Here is a 26,483-nt window from a genome sequence, read left to right as displayed (position 1 = left end):
ATTCGGGAGAAAGCGGCGGTGGCGCCACCAACTTTGCAATAAAAAAAGCCGGCAGATCCCACGCCCTGTGCGAATCGATGTTATGCGAAGCAGTGTGCGGGGAGCCTACCAAGTTAACAAAACGACCATAGAGCACCAAGACGTAGGAGGCACTTTCATGACCTACATGACACGCATGTCATGAGTCCTCATGAGTCCCTTTAGCTACATCTAAGAGACCTTAATGCGAGAGCATTAGTTATGCTCATGACTATGACTTCGACCATCAACCTTTAGCCTTTTTCTTCGGTTAGTACAACATCCGAACCCATTCCACTGGTTTACTACGACTTCTGCCACCATCCTTTAGTGTTTCCTTCACCCATTTCAGCGGTTCTTGAGCGATAATCATTTTTGGCTGAGTCACTGTAATTTTTGCTGAGTCATGCTCATGGCTATGACTTCTATCAGCATCCTTTAAAGTTTCCTTCACTTAGTACCCACGTCAGAACCCAGTTCAGTGGCTTTAGAGTGTTAATCTTTTTTTCGCCGAGTCATTGACGTTTTTGCTGAGTCATGCTCATGACTATGACTTCTACCACCATCCTTTAGTGCTTCCTTTACTTAGTACCCACGTCAGAACCCATTTCAGTGGCTTTTGAGTGTTAATCTTTTTCGCTGGGTCATTGTCATGACCTACATGACACGCATGTCATGACCTATCAGGCTATCACTTATGTGAGAGCCTTATGTGATAGCCTGATAGGCTATCAATATCATGATTAGGCTATGGATGATTAGGCTATCACTATCAGGCTATCGCTTATCACTTATCACGTCATACACTCCTGTCATACCATGCCAATATTAGCACCTACTAATGTTGAATTCCAATGGCGGAGCCGGAGCAGCCGAAGGACTCCGCGAGCGAGCACTCGACTCTGGCGTAGAGCAACGCCTCCAAATCTGCGAGTGGAACAGAACCTGCGCCGCCGGAGCAAGGCGGAAGCGGAAGTGCTATCCTTCGGGCTCCAAGTTACCCAGGATACCTTGCGTGTTGTCAACTTGTCATTCCCTTCCGCTGTTTGCTCCCAGCACCGCCGCACCGATCACTTGACTTGCCTTGGTGAACGGCGCTTTTCAGCGCCGTTCACCAATTAAAACTGCAAAATGAATGGATATCTTGCCAATTAAGGGTGCAACAGCTTTTGTTTGCTATGGTGAGCACGCAGGATATGGACAAACATGGTGGGTGTCTTCGCAACTTGAAGGACGTTCTCGATGAAGCTTACTTTGGGCCTCTTCGCGGGAATGCGGAACATCCTGTCGAATTCCCGCTCATAAGCGGCAGTTTCAGCGTCACTGTCATTATCCGAGAAATCGCTCGTGTCGGAACTTGAGCTTTCCGACTCGGAGCTGTCGCTATCGAATAGCAGAAGCAATGCCGCACGCTCTGCCAAACTAGCCGAGCCGTTCATGTCGTCCGCCATTACCATCGCGAGTCGCGAGCGGCTGCGCCCCTCTTGCGGACAAACGTGGTAAAGGAAATGCGTCACGCAGAGTTCCGGTCCACTCCGCCGATTTTGGCGGAGCATCTTTTCCGGCTCCACGGAGTCACTCACGCTCTGAATCCACTCCGACTCTCTCATTGGAACATGTTACTCTCGCCCTCACTCTGTCATTGGAACAAACTTGCTCCGAAACGAGCAGAAAAACTTGCTCCGACTCCGCTATTGGAATTCAACATAAGTTAACGAAACGACTATGAGAGCACCAAGATGTAGGGGGCTGTTTCATGACCTACATGACACGCATCTCATGACATGAATGTCATGACACATCATTTATGTTCGGCATATATTCTTGTCATAGTATGCCAATTGTGGTACATACCAAGTTAACGAAACGACAATGAGAGCACAAAGACGTAGGCGGCTAGATAGATAGATAGATAGATAGATAGATAGATAGATAGATAGATAGATAGATAGATAGATAGATAGATAGATAGATAGATAGATAGATAGATAGATAGATAGATACTGTCAAAGTAGGAAATGTTCACCAAGAAATGCTTGGCATTTAAAGCCTCAGCGGCTAGCCTGCGTTGGACCCACTCCCTCAATCTGTAGTACACTCTAACCCCGTCAATGAATGTCTCCACCACGGAGTAAGATCAACAAGAGCGCCGACTCCGCCGCCGCGCAATGCATTCGCTCGGGACAAACCGTGTAACGCTAAATTATACATCGCGTAGCGCCATCTGTCGAGGCGCGTGGAAAACACTCAACAGCTTGCTTCCATGTGCGCATGCGCTGAGTGGCGGAGACCGGCGGCGACAGCGGCGCAGAACCGGCAGCGCGGCACCCGTAGAACGTGTCGTCTGCTACAAACGTGGACCCTCGGCCGTCTCAATTTGACAGCAATCAAACACAAAAAATATAAGCACAAATAATAAAAGCGCAAATAAGCACGCGGTAGCGCTTTTATGCAGGCATACGAAACATTTTTACATGTCTTTAGAGGAAACAGACGATAAATGATGCTGTACAAAAAGACACAACAGAAGTACTTGTTTTTTACTCCTCTACGTCTGCGGAAGCGAAGGTGCGAAATTTTTGTCTTCCTCGCTTTGTTTACTATATCTGCAGTATGTTTATTCATGCCTGACTGAACAAGGTATCTTGATACTTGTGCGTGAAGAGACTGAGCAACAGGACAGTGTTTTGTTCCCGGCTGTAAATATGGTTATGGCAAAGGACGCGAGAAGTTTTCGCTCTTCGCGTCGCCATCTGATCTTCAACTACTGCACCAGTGAGGTAAAAAAATTCCTGAAATAAGCGAGCGCTTAAAGAAATCACCAAAATATGTGCGCGACACTTCGAGAAGCAGCTTATTTTTGATAGTTACTTCAGCAAAGACAAAGGCGATGTCCTACTAGATGTAAAGAAAGTGCCTCGACTTCGAAGCGGAGCCGTTCCTTTAATTTGTTTAGGGAAGCCTGGCGTAGCTCAATGATGCTGAATGCCAGGAGGAACCAGAAGCTTAATTTAAATTTGTCTACAACTACACACAGTGCAGGTGCCTTTCCTTGTCCGGAGACATGCCGTAATGTAGAGAGAGAGAAAGACAAGGAGGTTAGCCAGTGTAAATACCGGCTGGCTGCCATGTAAATTCTCAGCCTTGCCTTCGAGATGATTCCCCCAATTATGCAGACACATAATCAGAGCTTCTCTTGTGAAATAATGAGCAGGACACACAGGCAGGAATTCCCAATTATTATGTTTAATGAGAATGTGGCGATTCTGCTCGAAAGAGAACCGGGCGACACGAAAAGCACCGCGAGAAACAAAGAAGCAAGCGAAGCATCTTAGCACTTGATGCGTGCTCAGATAAAAAAAGAGTGATAAAGGTCAGCTTTTGCATAAAAACTTCTTTTCGCTGTCGTCTGTCATTGCTTGAGACCACCCGAACTGCCGTTATATCGCCTTACCATTTGCTATAGTTTTTCTTTCCGTCTTAGTTTCCGTAATTTGTTTATTTTCTGTTACTGTGCCTTGTAAAGTTCCATGTAGGCCACCTGACAAATGCCCTGCATTTGGCCTGTATAAAATAAATAAATAAATAAATAAAATGATACATGACTTATTTCTCCTGCTAACGTCACCCCGTGAACCGCAAGAGCTATGTGCGCTACAGGCGTCAGGGCGTGCGCGGAGCAGGCGACAAAACGGATAGGCAAGCAGGCGCCGCGAGGGAGTCCCCGCACCTTTGCTCCTTCGGTTTGTTGGGCGCGCCTCTCAGCTGCAGAGTCTTCATTCGTAGCGCCATCTGGCGAACACGCTGTGAAGCAGGAACCGGCGTTTCAGAATGTGTCCCTTCCAGACGAGTGGAGTCGGCGCTCCTGTCTTATCTTACTCCGTGGTCTCCACCCTGTACGGAGCGGTGGGTGACTGCAACTGCACATTTCGCGACCGCGCGCACGGGGAACTGCCGATCGTGGCTCAATCTCGCACGCGCAGAGAGGGAGGCAGCGAGGGAGGAAGGGAGGGAGGGGGTGCGGCGTTTGACTCTGGCATCAACTGCGTACTTTGAACGACCGCGCGCGGTCGCGCGCGCCTTATCTTGAAAGCAATCTGTAGGCGGCTCATACATTTATGCGTGCGGTGTTCTCGTCGGCCAGCTTGCGTAGAAGTTGAAGCGATAGAAGCGATACACAGCGCGAAGGTCACTTCGCTCACTGCTGTTGCCGCGCTTCCTGACGCCAGCGTTTTGAAAGTGAGTGTCCGCGGTCATCGAGTGTGATGTGTTCATGTTGGTCTGTGCGCGCTGACACCATGCTTGTTAATTTAGTTAGCAAGTGAATATTTCCAAGTTTACACGGCCGATAAAACTACTATCCTTACTTCGTATAGCTGTCCCCTAATGTGCTATCGCAATCGATGCTTCGCCTTTCGGGCGAAACCACAGAACACCCATAGCGAAACTGCGGCTCTTTTTAAATGCGAATACAAATCTTGGTCGGGGCACGTCAGGCGTCTGTCGGTGTCCGCGCGCCGGCAGGTGTTATCTCTCCGCTCTCACTCCCTCTCCCATAGCAACAGCTGCGGGCGCGCGCGCTTATCCTCGCCCCTAGCAACCAGAGCAGAGGTGCGGGCGGAGTAGCGGAGAGTGAGTGGAGAGGAGGAGCGCGCTCTGGCGTGTGAGGGCGCTCGCATCGCGGGAACTCGGCGGAGCTCCCGCGTGTGTGGAGAGGGTGTAGAAGAGGGTAGGTGCAGTGCTTCGCCGCTCCTTCTCTCGCCGTTCGCTCTCTCTCCTCCCTGCGCCCCACTCTCCCGTTCGCTCGCTCGCACGTATATATAAATGGAGTGAAGCGCGCGCCTCACTCTCGACCGTTCGCTGGCTGGGCGCCTCTCAAGGCGATGGCAGAAGTCGGTGAAGGCGAATGTCTGACGGCAACGGTACCCCTAGCAAGAAGTGTAATACAATCCAACCCGAACATTACACCTCTCGCTGGAGGTGACGTCACTCACTACTTTGCTACTACTTTGCTCGAAGCGGCAAGGACAGCGAATACTGCGGCGTTAATCTCGTTGCTAACGTGTATGGGAACCTCATATCGCATGCCGTTGGCACCTCGCCCGTTCGAGACACGTCTCCGTACAAAGACTTCTACACCCTTGCCTACACCGGAGACGGAGTCTTTGTGGTGACCGTGTACCTCGCGCCCAACCTCGCTCGTGACGCCGTTGCCGCGCAACTGGACGCGGCTATGGAAAGTGTGTGTGTGCGCGCTCCGAAGTATCTGACCCCGTCGTCTTGGTTGGTGACTTTAACGTGGACATGAGAAAGAAGAGCGGCGAGTGGTTGGTGGAGTACATGCGGACAAAGTACTCTATGCAGTGTGCCTCCGCCGAGACCGACAAGTGTCCGACTACCATTCACGGAAGTTGCATTGATCTCGCCTTTACCCGAAACTGTGACGTGCGCATGCTTCTCAAAGACCCTTTGACTGTACACTTTAGCGACCAAAAGGCTGTGATTATGGCCGTCAGGTACAATGACAACACAAACAGGTGCTGATGAATGTGTAAATAAATGGTTACGGTGCAAATCCTCTTCTCGTCATTAATTTACGCCATTAAAATTACTACGCCGTGTACTCTCGGCGCAAGAAATGCATTCGCATTTCCTCCCGATTCCCTTCGGGGAGGTGGGGGCAATTTTTTTACAGCGATGCTGTTATAGGCCAGGTTTCGGGAGATCTCGTCCGGCAACGGAAGTAGACAGATAGACCGGAAGTAGATCAACCATTTCAGACGCGTCACGGCGTCATACGAAAACGTCGGGATGGCGGCGTTTTTAAACTTCGGGATCGTAAAACAACTTCAGACGCGTCACGCCACCTTAACGCGTCGTATGAAAACATCGGGATGGCGGCGCTTTTGAAATTCGGTATCGTAAAAAAATGTCGCAGTTCCACCCGAAAGGCGAAGCATCAATTGCGATAGAAAATTAGTAGACAGCTATACGGAGTAACGATAGTAGTTTTATCAGCTGTATAAACTTGGACATGCCAGCAGTGCACCACACCGCGCTTTTCGCAGGAACCTATGTTTGCTTCTTCATTACATGACGTAGCTCACCCTGGCGGCCATAAAAAACGCCATAGTCTCTCCTATATTGTGTGTAGGTTCCTTGTCTGTGCGTTAACATACATCGCGGCGGCGGAAGGAGACCACCGACTATGAGCGGGCCGCGGACGCCAAGCGTAGCGTGCTGCCCGCCAGGACCGCGAGGCGTAAAAAAATGCGCACCGTCCATGTGGTCCCGATCCCGCAAACTTGGAACGTTTCATCGGAGCAACGGTCAATCACCACATACACAGCTTCGCTGGTCATCCACCTTCACAGAGTGGAATGGCACTGACTTTTTTTCACGTACATGGAGACGCAGCTCTTGGCATCTAACCGTGGTATTTATATTTAAAAAAACTGTTTTTCACGTTCATAACATAACAGTAGACAATAAAAACCACCCTGAAGATCGATTATGTCCCATAGCAGTATTAAGGTCTCAGGAGGATATATGAATGCGAGTAGACGCATCAATCTGAGTGACCGTCCCGTTTTATGCGAGGGACGTGATTGCGAACGTGAATGAGTATCTGTTGGTATGCGTAGGCGTGGCTGTGAACGGGAGTGAATACCAGTTCATGTGAGTAGAGGTAACTGTAAGTAGTGGGCACGTTCTGGGAATTTACCAATATCCTGGTACATAGTTACGCGTGAGAGCTGATATACTTTGCGTTAAGTGGCGTCGTTTCAGAAGTATCCGGTGTATGAAGTCGTCATTTGGCGCGAGTAAAGTGCGCTTTAGGAGAAGCACGGCGAAGGAATTTCAAAAGTTTATTGGTTTACGGGCTCTGAAAAAAAGTTATGAATTTTATGCTAATAGAAAATTTTGTATTCTTACCAGCGGACTGATTTGATTATTTTGCTTTTTGGGATCTGCTCGGCGAATTGATTTGAACCTCAGCAGGAATGAAGTATGCGCGTTGTGGGGAACATGCTGATGAAATTTCAAATTTCTAGATTTTTTAAATGCACCCTATAGCTATACCTATTTTGCGAGCTGCCTTCGCATGGTTTTATACAGCTTCAGTGAATAATATTTTAGAATTATTGCTGTATGCTAACCTTTCGACATATCTGCTCGAAGCTTTGCTCTGGTGTACATTATACCTTATAGGCAGAGAATAAAGCGTTTTTAAAAGAGGTTACGCACTATGGGTTCATAGCAAGGTGAGGCGGGCGGGGCAGTGAGGTAGGTACACAAGGTTTGATAAACAAATGCTTTCACAGTAGCTGGGATACCTCAGGGCCAAGAAAACGGTTCAAGCCCATAAAGATCTCTGCCTCTTGGGGTGCTTACAAACAATTGAAATTCGAATTAAAACGTATAGTGGTAAGTCCGGCGTTCATCCCGTGTCCTCCTCCTATACTTGTGCTCGCGTCTTTTGACCTTGCTGGAATTCATCACACCTTCAAAAAAAATTGGAGGACGCTTAAGCTTCGCCTTTAAGAGTGGAACGCGATAGCATTCAAAGATTCCTGGCTGCTTATCAGGCTTTTTTTCTCGTATATTCAAATTACAATCCGACGCTATCACGTCTGTAGGTTGTGGTTAAGTCGTACTCTACAATTTTTCTACGGATTTTAAGAAATTCAATTTTTGTTCACTAACGCCTTGCGCCACGCGAAGGGCCTGCCCGGTCGCGGTGGTTCGGGATGATGTGGTTCGGCGTGATTATTTCCGCCAACGACGCCGGGCGCTTACGCCGACGCCGGATTTTCTGCGACACGGGGCCCTTAACGCCGTCACGCTAAAATGATGACGTATGCAGCTCGCATGACTCACTGACGCTCTTGGGCTGCGCCTTGTATCCTGGCGGCAGGTACATGAGCTGCGACACGATGCGGTCGTCGTGCGGCGACTGCGGGTCGGGCCACACGTTGGGGAGCCTCGACAGCTTGCTCGATGGACGAGGCCACTCGGTGCCGTTGGTGAAGAACCAGGGCAACTTCTTGCCCGACCACGACAGGGACATGTCTTCGTGTCGGTGGTCGGCTTGCTCGCTGTCCCTGCACGTGGTGCAGAAACGCGCGTGGTTATAACACCGACTGAGGAACCTGGATCTCTGCGTTCAACTATAAAGCGAAGTTCATCTTTACGCTTTCCAGCTTCAAACGCTGCCGGGAAACTGATGTGATGCCAGCGAAACCGACCTGAATAGCTGGCGCTCCATGATACGGTGGGCTCGCTCCGTCCTGCTCTCACGGCCGCTCCGGTCCGGGCTGGCCGACATCCACGGCAGCGCCGTGCTCTGCTTGGAAGTCAGATTGAGCTGGAAAATGACCAGCGTGAACCCGCTGACCAGCACTGCGACCAGGACGCAGCGCCGAAGGCCGCCCGCGTGGCCCACCAACAGCGCGTGACGGGAGAACGCCATGCAGCAGCAGCAGCAGAACGTCGGTTCCGCAGGCTGTATAGAACGAAGCGCAGTTGGCGCAGGGCACGCATTAGCATGTACAGTCTTTGTCAAAAGTATACGGGGCTCACGTTGTCTGCGAAAGCAAGGCTGACTGGACCGGCTGTTTAAGGGAGTTCATGTGGTATGCGACAAAGTTGCAATGGCCTGGGAAATGTCTAAGAAACGATTCTGCGGTTTTACGTGCCAAAACCACCATCCAATAATGAGGCACCCCGCAGTGGGGGCTCAGGATTAATTTCGACCACTCGGGGTTCTTTAATTAACATGCACCCAATGTACGGAACACGGCCGTTCTTGCATTTCGCCCCCATCGAAAGCGGCCGCCGTGGCCGGGAGGAGAACTCTCGTATACACTCACGATCCGGAGGTCCCGGCTGTCGGGAGCACCACGGGAACGGCATAACACAGCCGTCAGACGTATATGGCGAAAGCCTCGAAGTAGCCAGTATGCTTCTGATACACTCTACTTCTGACAAAGGCTGTACATACGCAAACTAAATGTGACAAGGGTAAGGGTGGGCTTTATTGCATTGCATTACATATCCAAGGTCTGTAATATGTGCGCTTCTATAGCAAATTAAACTTTAGTTGGAAGTGACGCAGAGCTTGTCTCCCTGCCGCCTGTCAGTCTTTCGACCGGCGGTGAGCTGTTAGAAAGAATCAACAGCTAGCCCGGTCACGCACTGGGCTTTGCAAGATCGACGACCTCGACGCTTCAGTCATCACACGTATAGCGAACGAATCCAAACATTTACGAAGCGCTGCGGGGTGTTGACGAAGTTGAGGGCTCTATATTCCCCGTCAGCAGTCGCCGTTCTCCGACGCCGGCTAGTGTTACGGAAAATGAGAGCACATACAGCAATTCTAACACATAGGCAGAATTCGAGCTTTATGTGTTTCATTTTCTTTTCTGTACTTTAGACTGCAGCCTTTACCATGTTTAAGATGTTGGAATTTCGTATGATTCGAACATTCTAAGCACCTTTCATAGCTCGTTGCGCTACTAAGTCCGAGGACGCGGGATCGAATCCCGGTCGCGGCGGCTGCATTTCGATGGGGGTGAAATGCAAAAGGTCTCCTGTACTGTGCCTTGGATGCACGTTAAAGAACCCCAGGTGGTCAAAATTAATCCGGAGTCCCTACCTACGGCGTGCTTCATAATCGAATCATGGTTCTGGCACGTAAAGCCCCATAATTTAATTTTTTAACCTTTAATAGCTTGTGTGTAGAATTCGAACGTTAAGACCAAGCACACGTTCGATGAACCATTCAATCTGCCAATGAAGCGATCGGTTGCTGTGGCACATTAAGTTGCGAATGTGAAGTGATACTCACTCAACTGAAGTCTTCGACTGAAGATACAAGCTTATACGTGGTTCAGCTTCAGCGTTGGCACACACCGAGTTACGTTGCAAGTGCAGATTTTTTTACGCCGATCAAACAGGGTGTCCCGTTCTGCCACGTGCGCGCGAGAGCTGCGCCAGCGCTTTCTCTTTCTCGTCGACTAAAGTCTATTTTCTGCGTGCAAGAGTGCGCGTGCTTATTCTGCCGAATGGGCAAGCGTTTGTTTGTTTGTTTGCCTGTGTATAAAAAGTTGGAAGGCGATTCAAGCTGTATTAAGTCGATGAAAGAATATGCCTTCCTGGGCGAGCTGGGGGTGAGCAGTTATAATAATCAATCAATCAATAATTTTATTTATCGTGCCCAGGAACAACCCTGCGGTCTGAGTGCTGGCGCACGCATACATAAAAAAAACGGCAGGGGAATATCACTAAAACAAAACAATTAATAAAAGTAACAATCTTGAAGAGTGTACATAAATAATAATACTAATAATAATAATAATAATAATAATAATAATAATAATAATAATAATAATAATAATAATAATAATAATAATAATAATAATAATAATAATAATAATAATAATAATAAATCATTTATTTATCGTGCCCAGGAACAACCGTGAGGTCTAGGTGCTGGCGCACGTATACATAGAAAAAGAAATACAGCAGGAGAGTATCAGTGAAAAAAAACAATGAATAAAAAATAACTATCTTGAAAAGAAAAGTATACATACATGCAACCGAAGGCGCAAAATGCATACATAATAAAAAGGAGGAGAAGGGAAGTTGAACAATATGTGAAACTAAGACACAACAACGGAAGGCTGAGAGCAGAACAAAGACAGAGTTGTGAAAAATATCAAGGTCATGAAAGTGGGCGTTATAGAGACTCTGTATTCTATGGACGGTTGAGTGTTGGTGGTGACAGGCAGCAACATGGAAAGGTCTGTATTCTCTGGTGATCTTGCGCGGAATACGAAATGTGATACAACTGAGGAGATTCGGGGCACATGAGGATACCGTGAAGGAGTTTGAAAAGGAAAAGCAGGTCAGCGCGATTACGTCGGCAGCGAAGTAAAGGTAATGGCAATAATCCAACAGTGCTAGAGCAGGGCCAAGAGTCCGTGTTAGCGAAGCGGTCATGATATATGGGCTTAGAAACTTTTTCTGGACCCGATCTATAATGTCACTGTTGGATCTAGAAATCGGTTGGTGACATGGCGGCCCTCCGTGGCCTTCTCCTTCAGGCGCTCGAGGGAATATCCTTCCTCAGCGATGAGGTGGCGCGGCTGCGGAGTGACAACTGAGCGTCTGCACAGGGAAAACGCGCTGGCATCCGCTCAGCAGGCCGAGAATATAGGTGCGCTACGGGTCTAGGTGCGTTCCCTGCGTGATGCGCTTGGCAAGCCGTCTCCCATTTCTCGTATACTGTGATACCGCCCATTTCTCATACTGTGCTGCCGCTCCACCCGTCCAAGGAAACGTATGCTGCGACCGTCCAGACTGCTTCGCCGAGTGCTGTCACCGCTGACCATCTCTCCAAGGCAACTCGGAGTGGAACGTCGGCCTGCTTGTTTTGGAGCTGGGGAGAGCAAGGCAATATCCGTAGCGAAACGCGCCCCGCGACCGAAAGCCATTTTTGTGTCCAGGCTTTCTCAAAATACGACGTCTGCGGATCTGACTGCTCACCTGTCAAACGTCGGAGCACCGACAATCGCTGATGACATTGTCCTGATGACAATGCAGATGACATTGTCCTATTCAGCAACAATGGGGACGAATTACAACAAATAACTGAGAACCTTAACCGAGAAAGTGTAAGAGTGGGGTTGAAGATTAATATGCAGAAGACAAAGATAATAACAAGAATTCAGGATCGCCAGTCAGCCTCTAGAGTCTGTAAAGGAGTACGTCTATCTAAGCCAATTACTAACAGGGGACCCTGGTCATGAGAAGGAAATTTACAGAAGACTAAAATTTGGTTGGAGTGCATACGGCAGGCATTGCCAAATCCTGACTGGGAGCTAACACTGTCGTTGAAAAGAAAGTGTACAATTATTGCATTGTACCGGTGCTAACATATGGAGCAGAAACTTGGAGGTTAAGAAAGAAGCTCGAGAACAATTAAGGACCGCAACAAGAGCGATGGAACGAAAAATGTTAGGCCTAACGTTAAGAGACGGGAAGAGAACGGTGCGGATGGAGAACAAAAGGGGATAGCCGATATTCTAGCTGACATTAAGAGAAAAAAAATGGAGCTGGGCAGGCCATGTAATGCGTAGGATGGATAACCGGTGGGCCATTAGAGTTACAGAATGGATACCAAGAGAAGAGAAGCACAGTCGAGGACGGCAGAACACTAGGTGGGGTGATGAAGTTATGAAATTTGCAGGCGCAAGTTGGAATCAGCTATAGCAAGACAGAGATAATTGGAGATCGCAGGGCGAGGCTTTCGTCCTGCAGGGGACATAAATATAGGCTGATGATATATATATATATATATATATATATATATATATATATATATATATATATATATATATATACTTTGTCGGGGGTCCGGCCTTCATCAAGAGTCTCGATGAAGGCTGGACACCGGTCGTAACGTCGAAATTAAATGTTTGTGTTTGATTTTTTACGTGCACCTACACTTCTTTATATATATTACTTCATACTTCTTAAACCCCAGAAATCTTACTCGAAATACGTCAACATAGATGAATTATTTATCCAGGCGGACATCAATTGCAATAAAAACCAATGCAATCCATGCACTAGGTAAACTAATTGCATTAATTATCTTCTTAGTTACATTCATCTTCTTATTTCTGTGGTTTTACGTGCCAAAACCAGTTCTGATTATGAGGCACGCCGTAGTGGAGGGCTCTGGATTTTTTTTTACCACCTTTATATTGAAAAGATGAAGGGAATCGTCATGAAAGGCTTGTTCCGCGTTTCTACGTTTCAAAATGGCCATGTAGACCGAAAAAAAAAACTGGCGTCAAATTATTCGTTCAATTTACCCGATTACGCAGCGGCACCCCTTCAATGGATTGTTTTAATTTTTTCTTGCAAGTGATTTGCTCCTGGACACATAATGCACCTTCAGTGACGTAATGCGAATAAATTTTTGCAGGCTTATTTTTAAAACGTGTTCGAAATAACTAAATAACAAGAAAATGCAGCCTCCATATTTGCATATAAGTCGGACCGCGGAATGGCAAACACGGCCGCATGCAGCGTCCAAACTGCACGTAACGGCTCTCCGGCTCTTTCGCGTAATGCCCACCTACGGCGTAGAGTTGCGATGACTTGGTGGCTATGGCGTTCTTCTGCTAAGTACGAGGTCGTGGGGGCTCGATTACCAGCCACGGCGGCTGACTGCATTCCGCAGGGGTCAGAATGCACTTAACGCATCGCGTATCACTTACCATTTCTTACCACATGGCGTAAGTTGCACGTTAAAGAACCCCAGGGGGTTGAAATTGATCCTGAAACCTCTACTATATACGGTGTTTCTCGTACACCCTGTTTTATTCTGGGGCGTAGAACCCAATAATTTAAGTCTTCCTCACCACGTAAGCCCTGACGTCGCTTTCGAACGGTCGCAAAAGCGTTGCATCACCCATGCGTGCATAGACAGGACTGCGAATACTGAATATATACCTGAAACCTAGGCCCAAGACTTCCATCACTCAACCACTGTCTCAAAGCGCTTTCCTTGGCCCGTCGCATTATATTAGATATACGCAAAAGTAACGATTCAGAACGCGGTGCTGTTGATACTTATAGCACTCAATCGGACTAGTCTTGCGCCCTCGAGCCTGTATTGCTTCTTTTTAGATGCGACGCAGCTTATGGCGGGGGCTTTGTCCGTCCCTCCTTCCATCCCGCAACGTACCACACCCCCACAGCGCATGCGCGTCCCCTCCCACTCTCTCTCCTCTCCTCTAGGAATCCTCCACTCTACGGAGCGGCGCTCACGACAGGTGGTGCGACAGCTGCATACTCCGCTGGGGGCGCCACGGTAGTCCCGCGGTATGAAAATGACGGAGCGCGCGCGCCTCATTCTCTCTCCTGTGCAGCGCGGCGATGAGCGCTCGGGCCACTGCCGCGAAACCATATCCCGCTCAACCTAACCATCTCCCCGCTGCTTCGCATCCACACATGGTTCCCTTTAGCGGGAGATGGAGTAATTTTTTATTGTATCACACGGGATATATGCCACCACTTCGACTTCATATAAATATAACTAACCGCGCAGATTTAACGCAGTGTTGAAAATCGAAACTATGCAAACCGTGTTTGTGTTCACGAGGTAGCAGCAGTATACATAGTGAATGACACGTGCATGGCCCCGTCGCATATCGCTGTTAGCTGTCTATGTCATGAGGATGAAGGCGTTTGTTGAAGCTGTTCGTTGATGAATTGTTGGAACATTCCCGAGGGATGAGTGGTGATGCGACGTGTATGTACAGAGAAAGAAAGAGAACCCTTTATTTATAAGCAGAGAGGCGTATAAGTATTCGCCTATACGCTATACTCTGCAAGGGAGGGGGTCAGTAGCGCACCCAGGATCTCTGCCAGGGGGGGTTGAATTTTATGGGGGGGGGGGGGAAGCAAGCACTTTGCATAATATGCAATTTTCTTGCTTTAGCCAAAGGAATCCAACAGCAAATAAAATGCCTAAAATTATAATAATATAATGATACCAAGGATGATGACGATCTTTATTTCTTCAGCGTTTTACTCAAAGCCATTTACGAGTGAATGCACAAATACAAGACAGTGATAGAGTTTTTTTGGTTAATAAAGAAAATTCGACCTCAAGCCTCCTCCTGTATTGCAATGACAATGTGAACAGAGCCCTGAAGGTACACGTTGGACTGGTGGGGCTGGACGCGGGGGGGGGGAGGGGGGTAAATCGGCCTCAGGAGGGGGTGTACAACACCCGACCCCCCCCCCCCCCCCCCGGTCAGTGCGCCACTGGAGGGGGTAGTGGGGAGAAAATAGGCCCTAGAAGAAGTAAGGAATAAGAAAGTGGAGAAAGCAAAAAGAGTCGCAGTTTCACCCGAACGGCGAAGCGTCGACTGCGATTGCAAATTAGTGGACAGCTATACGAAGTAAGGATCGTAGTTTTATCGGCCGTATAAACTTGGAAACATAGGCATAGTAACTAAATTACCAAGCATGGCGTCACGCGCGCACAAGCAAACATGAACACATCTCACTCGATGACTGCAGAAACTCGCTGTCAAAACGCTGGAGTAAGAAAGCGCGGCAGCAGCAGCAGCAGCAGCAGCAGCAGCAGCAGCAGCAGCAGCAGCAGCAGCAGCAGCAGCAGCAGCAGCAGCAGCAGCAGCAGCGAGTGAATTGACCTTCGTGCTGCCGCTCGCATCAACGCGAACAAAGCGGCGAAAACACAGCGCACGGCAGACTCTGTTCCCGTCGCAAATGGCTTTCAAGATACAACCACCCGAAGTAGATTCTCTTCCCCCCCCCCCCTTGCTCCCTATTCACCCCTCGCGGAGACTTGCACCCGACGATAGACTTCCTCCCCGCTTCTCTCCCCTGCGTGAGATAGATTGAGCCGCGATCGCGGGTTCACCCTCGCATGCTTTCACTCGCACATGCAGCATACGGTGCACGGCGACGATTTAATCGCTCTTGCACTTTATCGATTTTATCGCCCTTGCACGGCGACGGCAGAAATGCGCCTGGAGTGCCCCTATAATTGCTATCGCAATAAAACACAATAACATCACTTCATATCTTCATTTCGCTTTTGAGTCCGACTTATCCGAAGAGTCGTCTTGACTTCATAGCTGGCTTTTTATACGATGTACGTAATCCGAACGGCACATTAGGTTTTGAAAAGAAGCCGACTGGTCGAACGTAATCAAACAAGAAATCGAGCCTTTGACGTTGCATCGATGGGGAATACCAGGGACCTAATATGTGCCTCAATGTCAAAGATAAGTGCGACCCGCATTTAAATACATTTAAGACTTCTGATATTCATTGTGTTACAGTGGGGCATACTAGCTAGCCAAGAATGTACACAATCACATACCCAGTCGCACGCACAGAAAATCAAAGAAACCGTTGAATATTATGCGCCATGTATTGCATTAGAAGATGCGTGTGCTATACGGGTATCTGTGGTGTGACATTGTATGCGCGGGATTTATGTAGCGATTTATTGTTTAATTACGCAGAACGCATGTGAGCTCACTGAAACTACATTGTCCGTCAACATTAGTGCAGGTTGTCTTATTGGCGAGGAGAGAGAGGGAGACTGGAACGCCCATGCATTTCGTCGGACACTTTGAAAATTCATATCTCGAAACTGTTCTAGTCCTGAGAATTAGTTCCAAGTGGATACGCCTGGCGAACTCGGCGGCTATAATTCGTAGATTGAAAGATGTGCCGTAAAATAATTAGTTTAAATGTTCATTAGCGTAATTATGTTAATTATTCAATTAGGCGTTTTGATTTATCGTGGATGTAATGGCCGCTTCATCGAGTAGTTTAGATCAAGGATTATAATTGTGCTATCTGCCACAGGCAATCTTTAAAAATTTGGTGCAGCTAAAATGAAACACCCTGTATAGTATACGCTACACTATTTACTCTTGCGGCAGACACAATTTATCCTCGACTATTTTTGTTTTTCGCGAATTCCATGCTATAAATGCTTTTGCGCTTGGGGGTGTTTACGTCGTCGCGATGCCGCGATGGCGAAATGCTCCCGCGGCCTCGACCATCACAAGATTCCAAGTAGATTGAAGCACAACAGAAAATTCCTGTAAATGAATACGCTACTGACGATGACTTTACGCGGTGGGAGATTTGAACGACAGGGCTGCAGCAACTTAGCAGAGGGCCGTATAGAAATTTGGCTCCATATGCCGCGCCCCTTGAAACGAATGGTTCACCCTCCTTTTGCTCCTGTCACCTAAGACCATTTTATAAATTTTATGAGAAGTGAAGGGACCTGACATGGGCATGAAACGGTGAACGCATTTATACAAGCATTTTCACGCTTGCGAATCGACAGCCCAAGATGGCGGCACCTACACGCTTCCATAAAATCGTAGCGTAAAGGAATGCAAGTGCATGTTCAATGGCGCAGCCTCCAATCTGCAGGTGGCCTCTAGACTGCACGGATCACTCTCTGAGCAGAATGCTATCAAGCGTTCCATTGACATCGAATGGCGTAAGGAACAATGACAGCCTGCGGCATTGGACAAACAGTGAGAAGGCATTGTTCTGCCCCCCCCCCCCCCTTTTCCCGTCAAAGACAGTGGTCGTTGTTAGACTCGAAGCCTGTTGGGGCACGGCGCTGCCGCGACAATTACACGGAGACATGAAAAGGCGATGCTAATGAAGAAGCGAGACGTGTCCCGTCTCGAGCACGTTGCCGTCTGTCACTGTAGCCCTGATTGTGGCTTCTCTTGCGCGCCGCAAGCGCGTTCGAGCGTGTGCACGCACAGAAGATAAAGGTGTTTGGCTGTGTACGCTTCACAATCACCCACACCCACTCTATGATTGGCATCATGATTCTTGCAGTCCATTGACTATATGCCACAGCTGCCGCTACCTGTCACATAATGATTATATAAGTTAGACTTAGCGCACATATCGAAAGCCTTATAGACCATCGTCAGTATTGATCCCAAAGTCAGTATTGATTTAGAAAACTTGAAATAAAGCCGAGATAGAGCAGGCGCAGCGACAGCCGGATGCCTGGGAGCCTTGTCAAAGTTTCTGACGATCGCCATATGTATAGATAGGCCATACAAGTTTCTGAGAATCGCCGTATGGATAGATAAGCTATACAACCGGCTTTGGTGATGTCCCTAATGACTCCAGCGTCAGTCAAAGCCTGCATTGGGCAATCCCTGCAAGTATTTATGAATACGCTCACAGCTAACGCTGTTCTTGACGTCCGGTGACAAGGTTCTGCATAAGTGTGCTAAACATTAAAAAAAACAACAAGAGTTTAGCGGGTACACGTCGTAGATGCAGCACACAGCAGGCCGTGCTGCAACAAAATATACTTAGCACTGTTCTCGACATTTTTTTTAAATCAAACGCTTCTCGCGGCCATAGTTAGCGTTGTCAAAAGCCAAGAAAGCGAGAATTCTTCAACTGCCACATTCAACTACAGTCGTCAGGAGGTGTGGTTGCCTGCATACGCGCCTTCAAAATAAATATTTCAGAGTCGCGCGTTGGCAGTCACACCGTCCGGTCGAGAATTTTTCCCAGTGCCCGCTACTCATACCCGCATGCTCATTATAATAATGCCTTCGATAAATTCTTGAACAGACGGTGTAGTGCATGACAACGCGGACAATTAAAGAAACAATATTCCAGAGTAAGATTCTGTATGTAGGGGCATGGACGATCTGTAGCCTCGCGATCTCTGAAATTCCTAATCCTTACTTCCCCCCCCCCCCCCTCTTTCATGCTTCATCCATGACCAATACGAAAGGAAGATCGCATCCAAAGTAAGAAAAAAACATGTTAACCAAGCAAGCAAGCAGTTCTCTTTTCCTAGCCCATCGGACTCACGGAAGCAACGTCGTTATCCACATTGCCCCGCCGGTCAATCCAATAGGCTTTCTTTTTTTTTTCCTTGTTCCCCTGTCAGGTGCATGCAGCAGCTATTATTTCGCAAGTTAAAATCATCTTCTTCCCAGACTCGTAATGGATATCGAGGGTTGAAAGTGGCCGTGCTGGGCCGTTTAGCATCAAACGCCGTATCAAGGAAAGCGTGTGTGTTCTACGAACAACAGCACACCGCTGCGGCTATCAGAAGCGTGAACAGAAGTGAACGTCTCTTAAATAAGGATCTACCACTTGTGAGTAACTGGAACGCCAATGCATTTATCCGTGCACGGACAGAGAAATGACGGGTGTACTTGTGTTTTTGTCTTGACAAAGACAAGTCCACTTGTCGAAACGTTGGCTCCTGCTTTCACCTTGTTCTCGTGTTGCTTAAAGTCCCTAGATATTTTTTTTTGCGTTCTTTAAGTAACGACAAACTTTGAAGCACCGCCGACGAATCTAATTGGGCGGCACTCATGCCGGCAGCCACGTTCTTCCAAACGCTGTTCCCTCGCAATCATTTGCACGCTGCTGCGAGCAGCGTAGATAGCAGCGGCCGTTGACGGTCGTATGCTATCTAGGAAGATAATGGCGGCCGACGGAGTACATGTCGCTACTTAAAAAAGACCAGGAAATCTAGGGACTTTAGCGTTGCTCATTATTTTGTCTTGAGTACTTCTTGAGCTCATACGCCGCGTTTTAATGTATCCCTGTTAAGTATATCTTTTCGGGCCATAGTTGGTGAAACGCAGCTATTTGAAGAAGGGTACAAACTGACGCACACCTATTTTATTGCTGTTTTATTAAATCTTCTAAAGTGGCCTATACGTTGTGCAGACCGAATACCCCAGAGACACGCGCACAGGCGCAGAACCGCAAGATAACAGGTGAAAATCACAAAAGAATATATATACTTTCCTTTTTCAAAATTCGGTTTCATGTATCAAGTTCCAACAAGGCGCTCCGGTACAAGTATATATGGCACGTGCCACCAATGGCATCTATTTACGTCCTTCTTTATGTGGCAAGATTTTAAAGTTTCCCTCGCTAGCATGTTCTTGCTTATTGCTATAATTTCAATGTCAGAGAAGCCAGCAACGCGCTGGAGACTTTAACCGGCGTGCTTGTCTCGTCTTGTCAAACAGCAGAATTTTGAGCAGCGCTACACGGGAGACAGAAAAGAGGCACCTGACAGAGTGATTCATCCTGTGCCTCTTTTCCAAAGGCTCCCGTGTAGCTCTGTTCAAAATTCTGCTTTTCGATAATACATATACCAGCCCAAATGAACACGCTGCTATCGTCTTGTCTGTCCTTTTCTGCGCAGTGTGTGTCAATTTGCGCACGTCTTTCGGGAGAGCCTTATAGAACCTATAACCAACACTCGCTTCTGCTCATTTTGTGTGCTCAAACTCGGACACCCTGGTCATTAGTGTTTTCGCAAACAGATATTTACACTATACGTACGTGTATGCAGCAGGCAACAATGAAATTACTTCTTGCAAGCTACAAAACGCGTAAAAACACCACGTCGACCGCAAGGCGCGATGTCTGGCGTGACCACCTGACCACAATGAGACGCAATTCAATAAAGGCACAGACATTTGGACTTACTCATCTCATTCGCCTGGCAACCTTAACGGAAAAGCAACGTCGGCAGATGAAGGAAACAAAAGGAGGGGGCTTCGCGGAGTCAAGTAGAGATGCAAAAGTTGACCCACGCAGCATGCTATGCGCTGTTTCCTCGATAACGACGCGGCCAACACCGCCTTGCATATAGAAAAGCGCTCAAAACAGCTGTCGGTGGGCTCGTAACTCGCGCCGTGAGGCGTGCACGAACGAGCCGCGTAAAAGAGAGTAAAAAACAAACAAACAAACAAACATAGAAGGCAAAGAACGTGCGGGTGTGTGTTTCAAAGGAACGAGGAAAGAAGGTCCGAGCAAAGGGAAGGGGGAGCCTGGAGGTCCTCCACTCACGCTCCATGCTGTATGTAAGCCCCGCACAAATGAGAGAGAAAAATTGAGAAACAAAAATGAGAAAGAAAGCAAGGCGTTGCGGAAAGAAACGAACGTAAAGGTGCACCTCTGGGCTGCTTAGCGCAATATATCTGCGGCTTGGCGTTTTCCCTCCAACTTGTGAGGCCATGCATGGCCGGCGAATACATTCCCACGTTCAGAGCGAAGTTAGGGAGTCCGAGCAAGATAGTTGCGTCCACGTCGTTCGTTGGTCGCGTACTCTCGTTTTGTGACTTCCGTTATACTTGGTGGTACGGGAAGGAGTAATTTTACTCTGTTTTCTTGTAACTCTTTTTTCTCATTTTGCCCCACTTGAACGAATGTCACCGTGTAATGAGAAACTGATTTATTGTGGCGCGCTCTCTTTCGTCACACCGTGGTGCGAAGTTGCAATGGTCGGCCCGCGTGCAGTCGCGCGCGGCGGGCGGTATGCCGCGCTCTTGAGAACGAAGACTTCGCAACAATCTGAAGAACAGCCTGAAGCCGGCGCTCTATTTGGGGCAACATCATATCTCAAAAGCAGCGCGAGGTCGTGACCGTTGAGAACGCAGCGGCACAGCGCGTCTTCGCGGGTGTCGAGGGTTCCAGAAGGACACAACGCGGTTTCGGTGTCCTGTCCGCCCGCAAATGTCCCATGCTACTGAAACTTCGTCAAGGCACACGGCGGAAGACTTCTCACTTTGATGCCATATCCACATTTTTGAATGAGACACTCCGATCAGACACTCCTGTCATCTTGTTTTGATTCTTGTGCTGTATAGGATCAATTCCATCTGCCACGTGGCTTACTATGCTACTTGCTTGCCTTTCTCTGCGGGCTTCGCGCTGTGTGCGGTGTTACATATGTGCATCCACTCATTCATACAGCCTCAAGAATTCGTCCAATGCATATAGTATCTGCGAACTTCCCGATATTTGCTTTATTCAGTTACTGAGAAAGTTACCTGCTCGTTACAGCGAAGACTACCTGCTCGGAGCGGTATATAGTAGCCTCGGACTTTAGACAGAGCGTCTTCAGGAGCAATCGACCTTGATCGCCCCCACGTAAGCTGCAGATACCGAATATCACGGTGCCTGGCAGCAGAATTTCACCTGGTTGGCCAAAGCACGGGCTTCGGTTTTTGAATAACAAGACTTCACTCACTGATTTCTTTTGTTATTGGTGGGGAAGCGTAAAATGGCCCAATGAGCGAAAAAGCCGGCGTCTGTCGTCTTTAGCAGCGAAACGGCAGGTAAATTCCCATTTGCTGCAACGCCACGTCACGAGCGTGCATCGACGGAGCAGAGCGGGCGAAAGGGAACACCTGCTGCCGCGATAGCGCACCAGGGGCCGTATTCTGAAACGTTCGCCTAGGCGAAATTTCGCCTAGGCGAAATCAGCATGCGCGCTGATTGGCTGGTTGAGCAAATTGAATGACATCGGGCTCAACCACCCAATCAGCTATTCTAATTTTGCTAAAACAGCCAATCGGCGCACGCCTGAAAGCGAAAAAAGAAATTTCGCCTAGGCGAATGTTTCAGAATACGGCCCCAGGTGTTGCGTGAGGGGAGAGGGCATCACCGTGACGCCACGTCGCCCTCGCTCTCTCTCTCTGAAGCCTGCAGAGGCCGTATTCTGAAACGTTACCCCTGGCGAAATTTCTTTTTTCGCGGCGTGCGCGCTGATTGGCTGGTTGAGCAAAATTGAATGACGTCGGGCTCAACCACCCAATCAGCTCATCCAATTTTGCTAAAACAGCCAATCAGCGCACGCCTGAAAGCGAAAAAATAAATTTCGCCTAGGGGAACGTTTCAGAATACGGCCCAGTGTCATCCGCGCCTTCCTTGTGCGCGCAAGCTCTCGCCTGCGTTCTAACTGCGCCTCGGTAAGGCCAAATCAAAACGCGCCAAGCGTCTCAACGCGATCGCTTGCCCACGAGGAGTTCATAACTCGAAACTTTGGGTAACAGCGCAAACAGACGACCACAAGAAGGGAGACACGTACACCCAAACGCTTGTGTGTGCATGTCAAGTACACGTACAGCGCTTGTGTGTACGTGTCTCCCTTCTTGTGATCGTCTGTTTGCGCTGTTACCCAAAGTTTCAAGATGCACCAACTCGCCCCCACCAAAAAAAAAGAAGTATTGATGGAGTTCATAACTCGAAGGACCGCTCAGCGGCGTTCAAGCACACATTAATTAATGCTTTCGCATTCACAACTCATAAGAAGTGCATAGGCGTTCTCGGATCTTTTCGAACAGGTTGCCACGGGGCATTTAGGGTATCTAACTGAAAGGGTGCCTGCCCTCTTCACGCAAAAATTGACAGAGAAGCTTACATATGATATAGTTCCTGATCACCGTGATCCTGATTTAAGTTAACATCCATAAACCAACGAGAGTAAATTTCGGTTTGATACGTCTACTTCACTATGTTACAGCGAAGATCGATTTTCGCGGGGCGTTTGGCGGCGTGGCCGTTATCGAATGTCGGTCAGAGCAACGCACCCTACAATGTAGCCCCGACACGGACGTATTACTGGGACTACAGTGCCTATAATATACTATATATAATATACTATAATATATATATATATATATATATATATATATATATATATATATAGACTTCGGAACGCGCTGCCGGCCGCGAGCGTCGGTATATAGAGCCGGCACACAATGCAGGAACACGGTCCGTTATAGGGGAGACTATAAAGCACTGACAGCGATAGCAACGTTTAGCGTTACTTCTTGAACTCCTCGGACGGTGTTATTAGTGTACGCTAGTGCGACTATACCCGGATTCAACGCACGCAGGTGCGACACAATTTGTGGCACCGCCCATCGCCGCAAGCCGCACCGCACGCGTGCGGCTTGCGGTCCAAACCTCCTCCTATACTCCCCCCCCCCCCCCGCCGAGGGGCCACGTGATTTAGAGTGCCGTGCGCAGCGACTCCGCCCCATTATCACCCACAAATCGCTCAAGAAGACATTGTCTCTGGTCAACTTCAACTCAAGGTTCAATCACCTCTCAGTTCTTTTTTTTTTTCTTTTTTAATGGCCAGATGTATAGCCGTAATGAGTAGCCAGGTACGGCTATAAGCAAGAAAAGAAATAACACAATTCTTGAGCGGCTGAATCGGCTTCGTCTTTTTCGCAGCGGCGGGAGCAGCGCGCACTGCTTCTTCGAGTTGTGCTGGTCTTCTTCTCTACAATATATTTTCGTACGAGCTCAGATTCGTCTAGTTAAGAGGGGCGTATAACATATGATAAAGACCAAGCTTAAGTTCACTGAGCCAATCGCATATATATGGTATATAATATAGAACGCAGTAGACACCGGAGCCCAGTTTGCCCATTCCCTATATATGCGCCCCCTGGAGCCGTATTCTGAAACGATCCACTTCGGCGATACTATCGCCATAGTCCCTTAATAGCTTGAGGGACTATGCTATCGCTTTGGCCAACGGCGCACGCTGATTGGCTGTTTTGGCAAAATTTGATGAGTTGATTGGCTGGTTGAGCACGACGTCGTCCATATTTTGTTCAATCAGCGGGCGCCTGGCGGAGATATTTTCGCCGAGGCGATAATATCGCCGAAGTGGATCGTTTCAGAATACGGCCCCTGGAAACGACTATAGTAAAACACGCAATGATCAACACCGACGGTAATGTCGCAGAGAAATAGTAATTTTGTTTTCCGCATGCAGAAAAATTCTAAAATAACTGACTGACGAGGCCGCGAAACGGGTTGGGCTAATTCTCATTTACGCTCTTTTCCTCTCACGTGACAGAAAGATACCCTTCTTGGAACTCGCTACCGAATCACGCGCGCCGAGAACTTTGATCACGCAGCCGCGGATTTTTTTTCTGCGCCTTCGTTATTCTAGCCACTGTACCTTCGTGGCAGAGAGCGGCATGCAGCTCCAAAGCACGCCGGAGGGAAACGATATATTACGCCGCGACTGGGCGACCCAAGAAGACAACGCGTTTGCGTGTCAAAATAGCGATCTGATTGCGAGGCACGCCGCGTATAGTAGGCGACTTCGGATTAATTTTGAGGTTCTTTAACGTCTAAGTATACATCCAAGTACACGGGCGTTTTCAAGCGTTATATACAGCGTTCTCGCATAAATTGCTACGCTCCTCTCTGATGCTCGAGCGCTCGCCGGCTTTCTAAGCATATATTGGCGTATTCTGGGGGAGAAAAAAAAAGAAGAAATACAAGTAAAAAAACCGATTGCTCGTGTGGATTCTGGAGAAGAACACAAAACTACAAGTGCAGAAAAGATATGGCATCGTGCGGCTGCAAAATAGAAATTTGAGTTAAATGCGGAAAAAGACAAATATCTATAGTTTACGCTATCGGAGAAACGATAAGGGATACAGTACACAGTGACGCGGAGGCAGGCACCTTAAAGTGTCTCCTAATTGACGTTTTATTGACTGAACGTGACATTTACAGACACTCAGGAAACAACACAAAAATTGTAGCTTTTCAAAAGTATACGAGTATTTGCACTGAATCTCATACTGACTAAAATAACATGCTTACATTTTTTTAATGCTGTCGATAGGAAAGACCCAACCTTATAAGCATTAAAGAATTCTGGGGTTTTACGTGCCAAAACATATGATCCTATTATGAGGCACGCCGTGTAGTGGGGGACTCCGGATTAATTTTGACCACCTTTGTTTTGACCATATGGGTTAACGTGTACCTATATCTAAGTGCATGATCATTTTCGTATTTCGACCCATCGTAATGCGGCCGCCGCGCCTGGGAAATCGAACCCGCAACCTTGAGCATGACCACTTCATGGTTACCGACACGGGTAATGTGAGCATAATTAAGTCATCTAAAAACATGTTGTTTAATGTCGCGCCAGGCAATTCACGGTTGGCTCATACAGGAGTATTTACTTTTAGAATGATTTGACAATTTCGCCCATGGCTTGGTACTTGCGCCCGAGCAAAAATCAAGCGCATTTCGTTTAGTTCAATTAAGCCACCACTTCCTGGTTGTCGATATAAGCATCCCTCAATTGCCTTCCATGAAAAAAAAATGGTTTTGAACAAATAATGTCGCCCGATTGAGTATTTTCTGTTTGCTGCTGCTTATTTGTTTCGGATGTTTCTTTCGTCGATATGGGATTGATTCAGCATCTTGATCAGGTGCAGTAATACTAGCGTTGTTTCTTTGAGTTGATGAACAAACTTCATGACCGACGATGGAAGAGCTTCTGCGATTCCCTGGGCCCTCGCAAGCCGTTATCCCCCGTATGGAGAACTCTTGAAGGTCTTCGATCACTTCCACAACAACGTCGTCCCTTCACAGCACTCGCTCTACATCAAAGTCGACCAGAGCTTGAAGTCGCTGGTGATTTTTGTGCAAAGGTTACTGGTGACATCGTTCCACTGATGGACCTCTCGCTACATGACGTCCCTGTCGCGAGAGATCAAAGTATGGGAGTGCCTTTTACTATGGAAGAAATGCAAGCGGCTTTGGCTATGTGCAGGCGGTCGTCATCACCCGGTCCCGATGGGGTGACCTACGCTGCCTTAAGACACTTGGGTTCAACAGCGCAATGCTGTTTGCTGGATATCTTCAATAAATCTTGGCATGACGGCGTAGTCCCCGACAAGTGGAAGTGCAGCCGACTGGTGCCTCTACTGAAGCCTGGAAAGTCTCCGCTGGACCTTACATCGTACCGACCGATTGCACTTGAGAGTTGCATCGGTAAGGTCATGGAGAGGATGTTGCTGACACGTCTGAAGTGGTACCTTGAATACTATAACATCGACCCTGATGCTATGGCTGGTTTTCGATGTGGACGGTCTTCAATAGACAACGTCATTCATCTTGTGACCTCCGTGCAGCAACAAAAGGCTATGAAGCGTCTCTCTGTGGCACTCTTCTTAGACGTAAAAGGTGCCTACGACAACGTAACCCACGAAGTCATTCTCCAAGCTCTTGAGGCTGCAGAACTTGGAGGCCAC

At 48.0% G+C, this 26,483-nt stretch overlaps 1 protein-coding gene across 1 annotated transcript in view; it reads right to left on the bottom strand.

The window, feature by feature from the left end:
- LOC119450512 (glycoprotein 3-alpha-L-fucosyltransferase A) overlaps positions 1–20,252 on the bottom strand; it is a 43,354-nt gene extending 23,102 nt beyond the window's left edge. Inside the window, exons 1-3 of the mRNA XM_037713994.2 lie at positions 20,104–20,252; positions 8,268–8,524; positions 7,900–8,123 (exon numbers count right to left, since the gene is read on the bottom strand). Coding sequence (XP_037569922.1) covers positions 7,900–8,123; positions 8,268–8,491 — 448 coding nt within the window. The 5' untranslated portion in view covers positions 8,492–8,524; positions 20,104–20,252. The remainder of the gene's footprint in view (positions 1–7,899; positions 8,124–8,267; positions 8,525–20,103) is intronic.
- Between the last annotated feature and the right edge of the window lie 6,231 nt (positions 20,253–26,483).

The sequence above is a fragment of the Dermacentor silvarum genome, chromosome 4 (assembly GCF_013339745.2).
Source record: "Dermacentor silvarum isolate Dsil-2018 chromosome 4, BIME_Dsil_1.4, whole genome shotgun sequence".
Taxonomy (NCBI): domain Eukaryota; kingdom Metazoa; phylum Arthropoda; class Arachnida; order Ixodida; family Ixodidae; genus Dermacentor; species Dermacentor silvarum.
The sequence above is the reverse complement of the archived record's forward strand: the minus strand, read 5'-3'. Positions and strand labels throughout refer to the sequence as shown.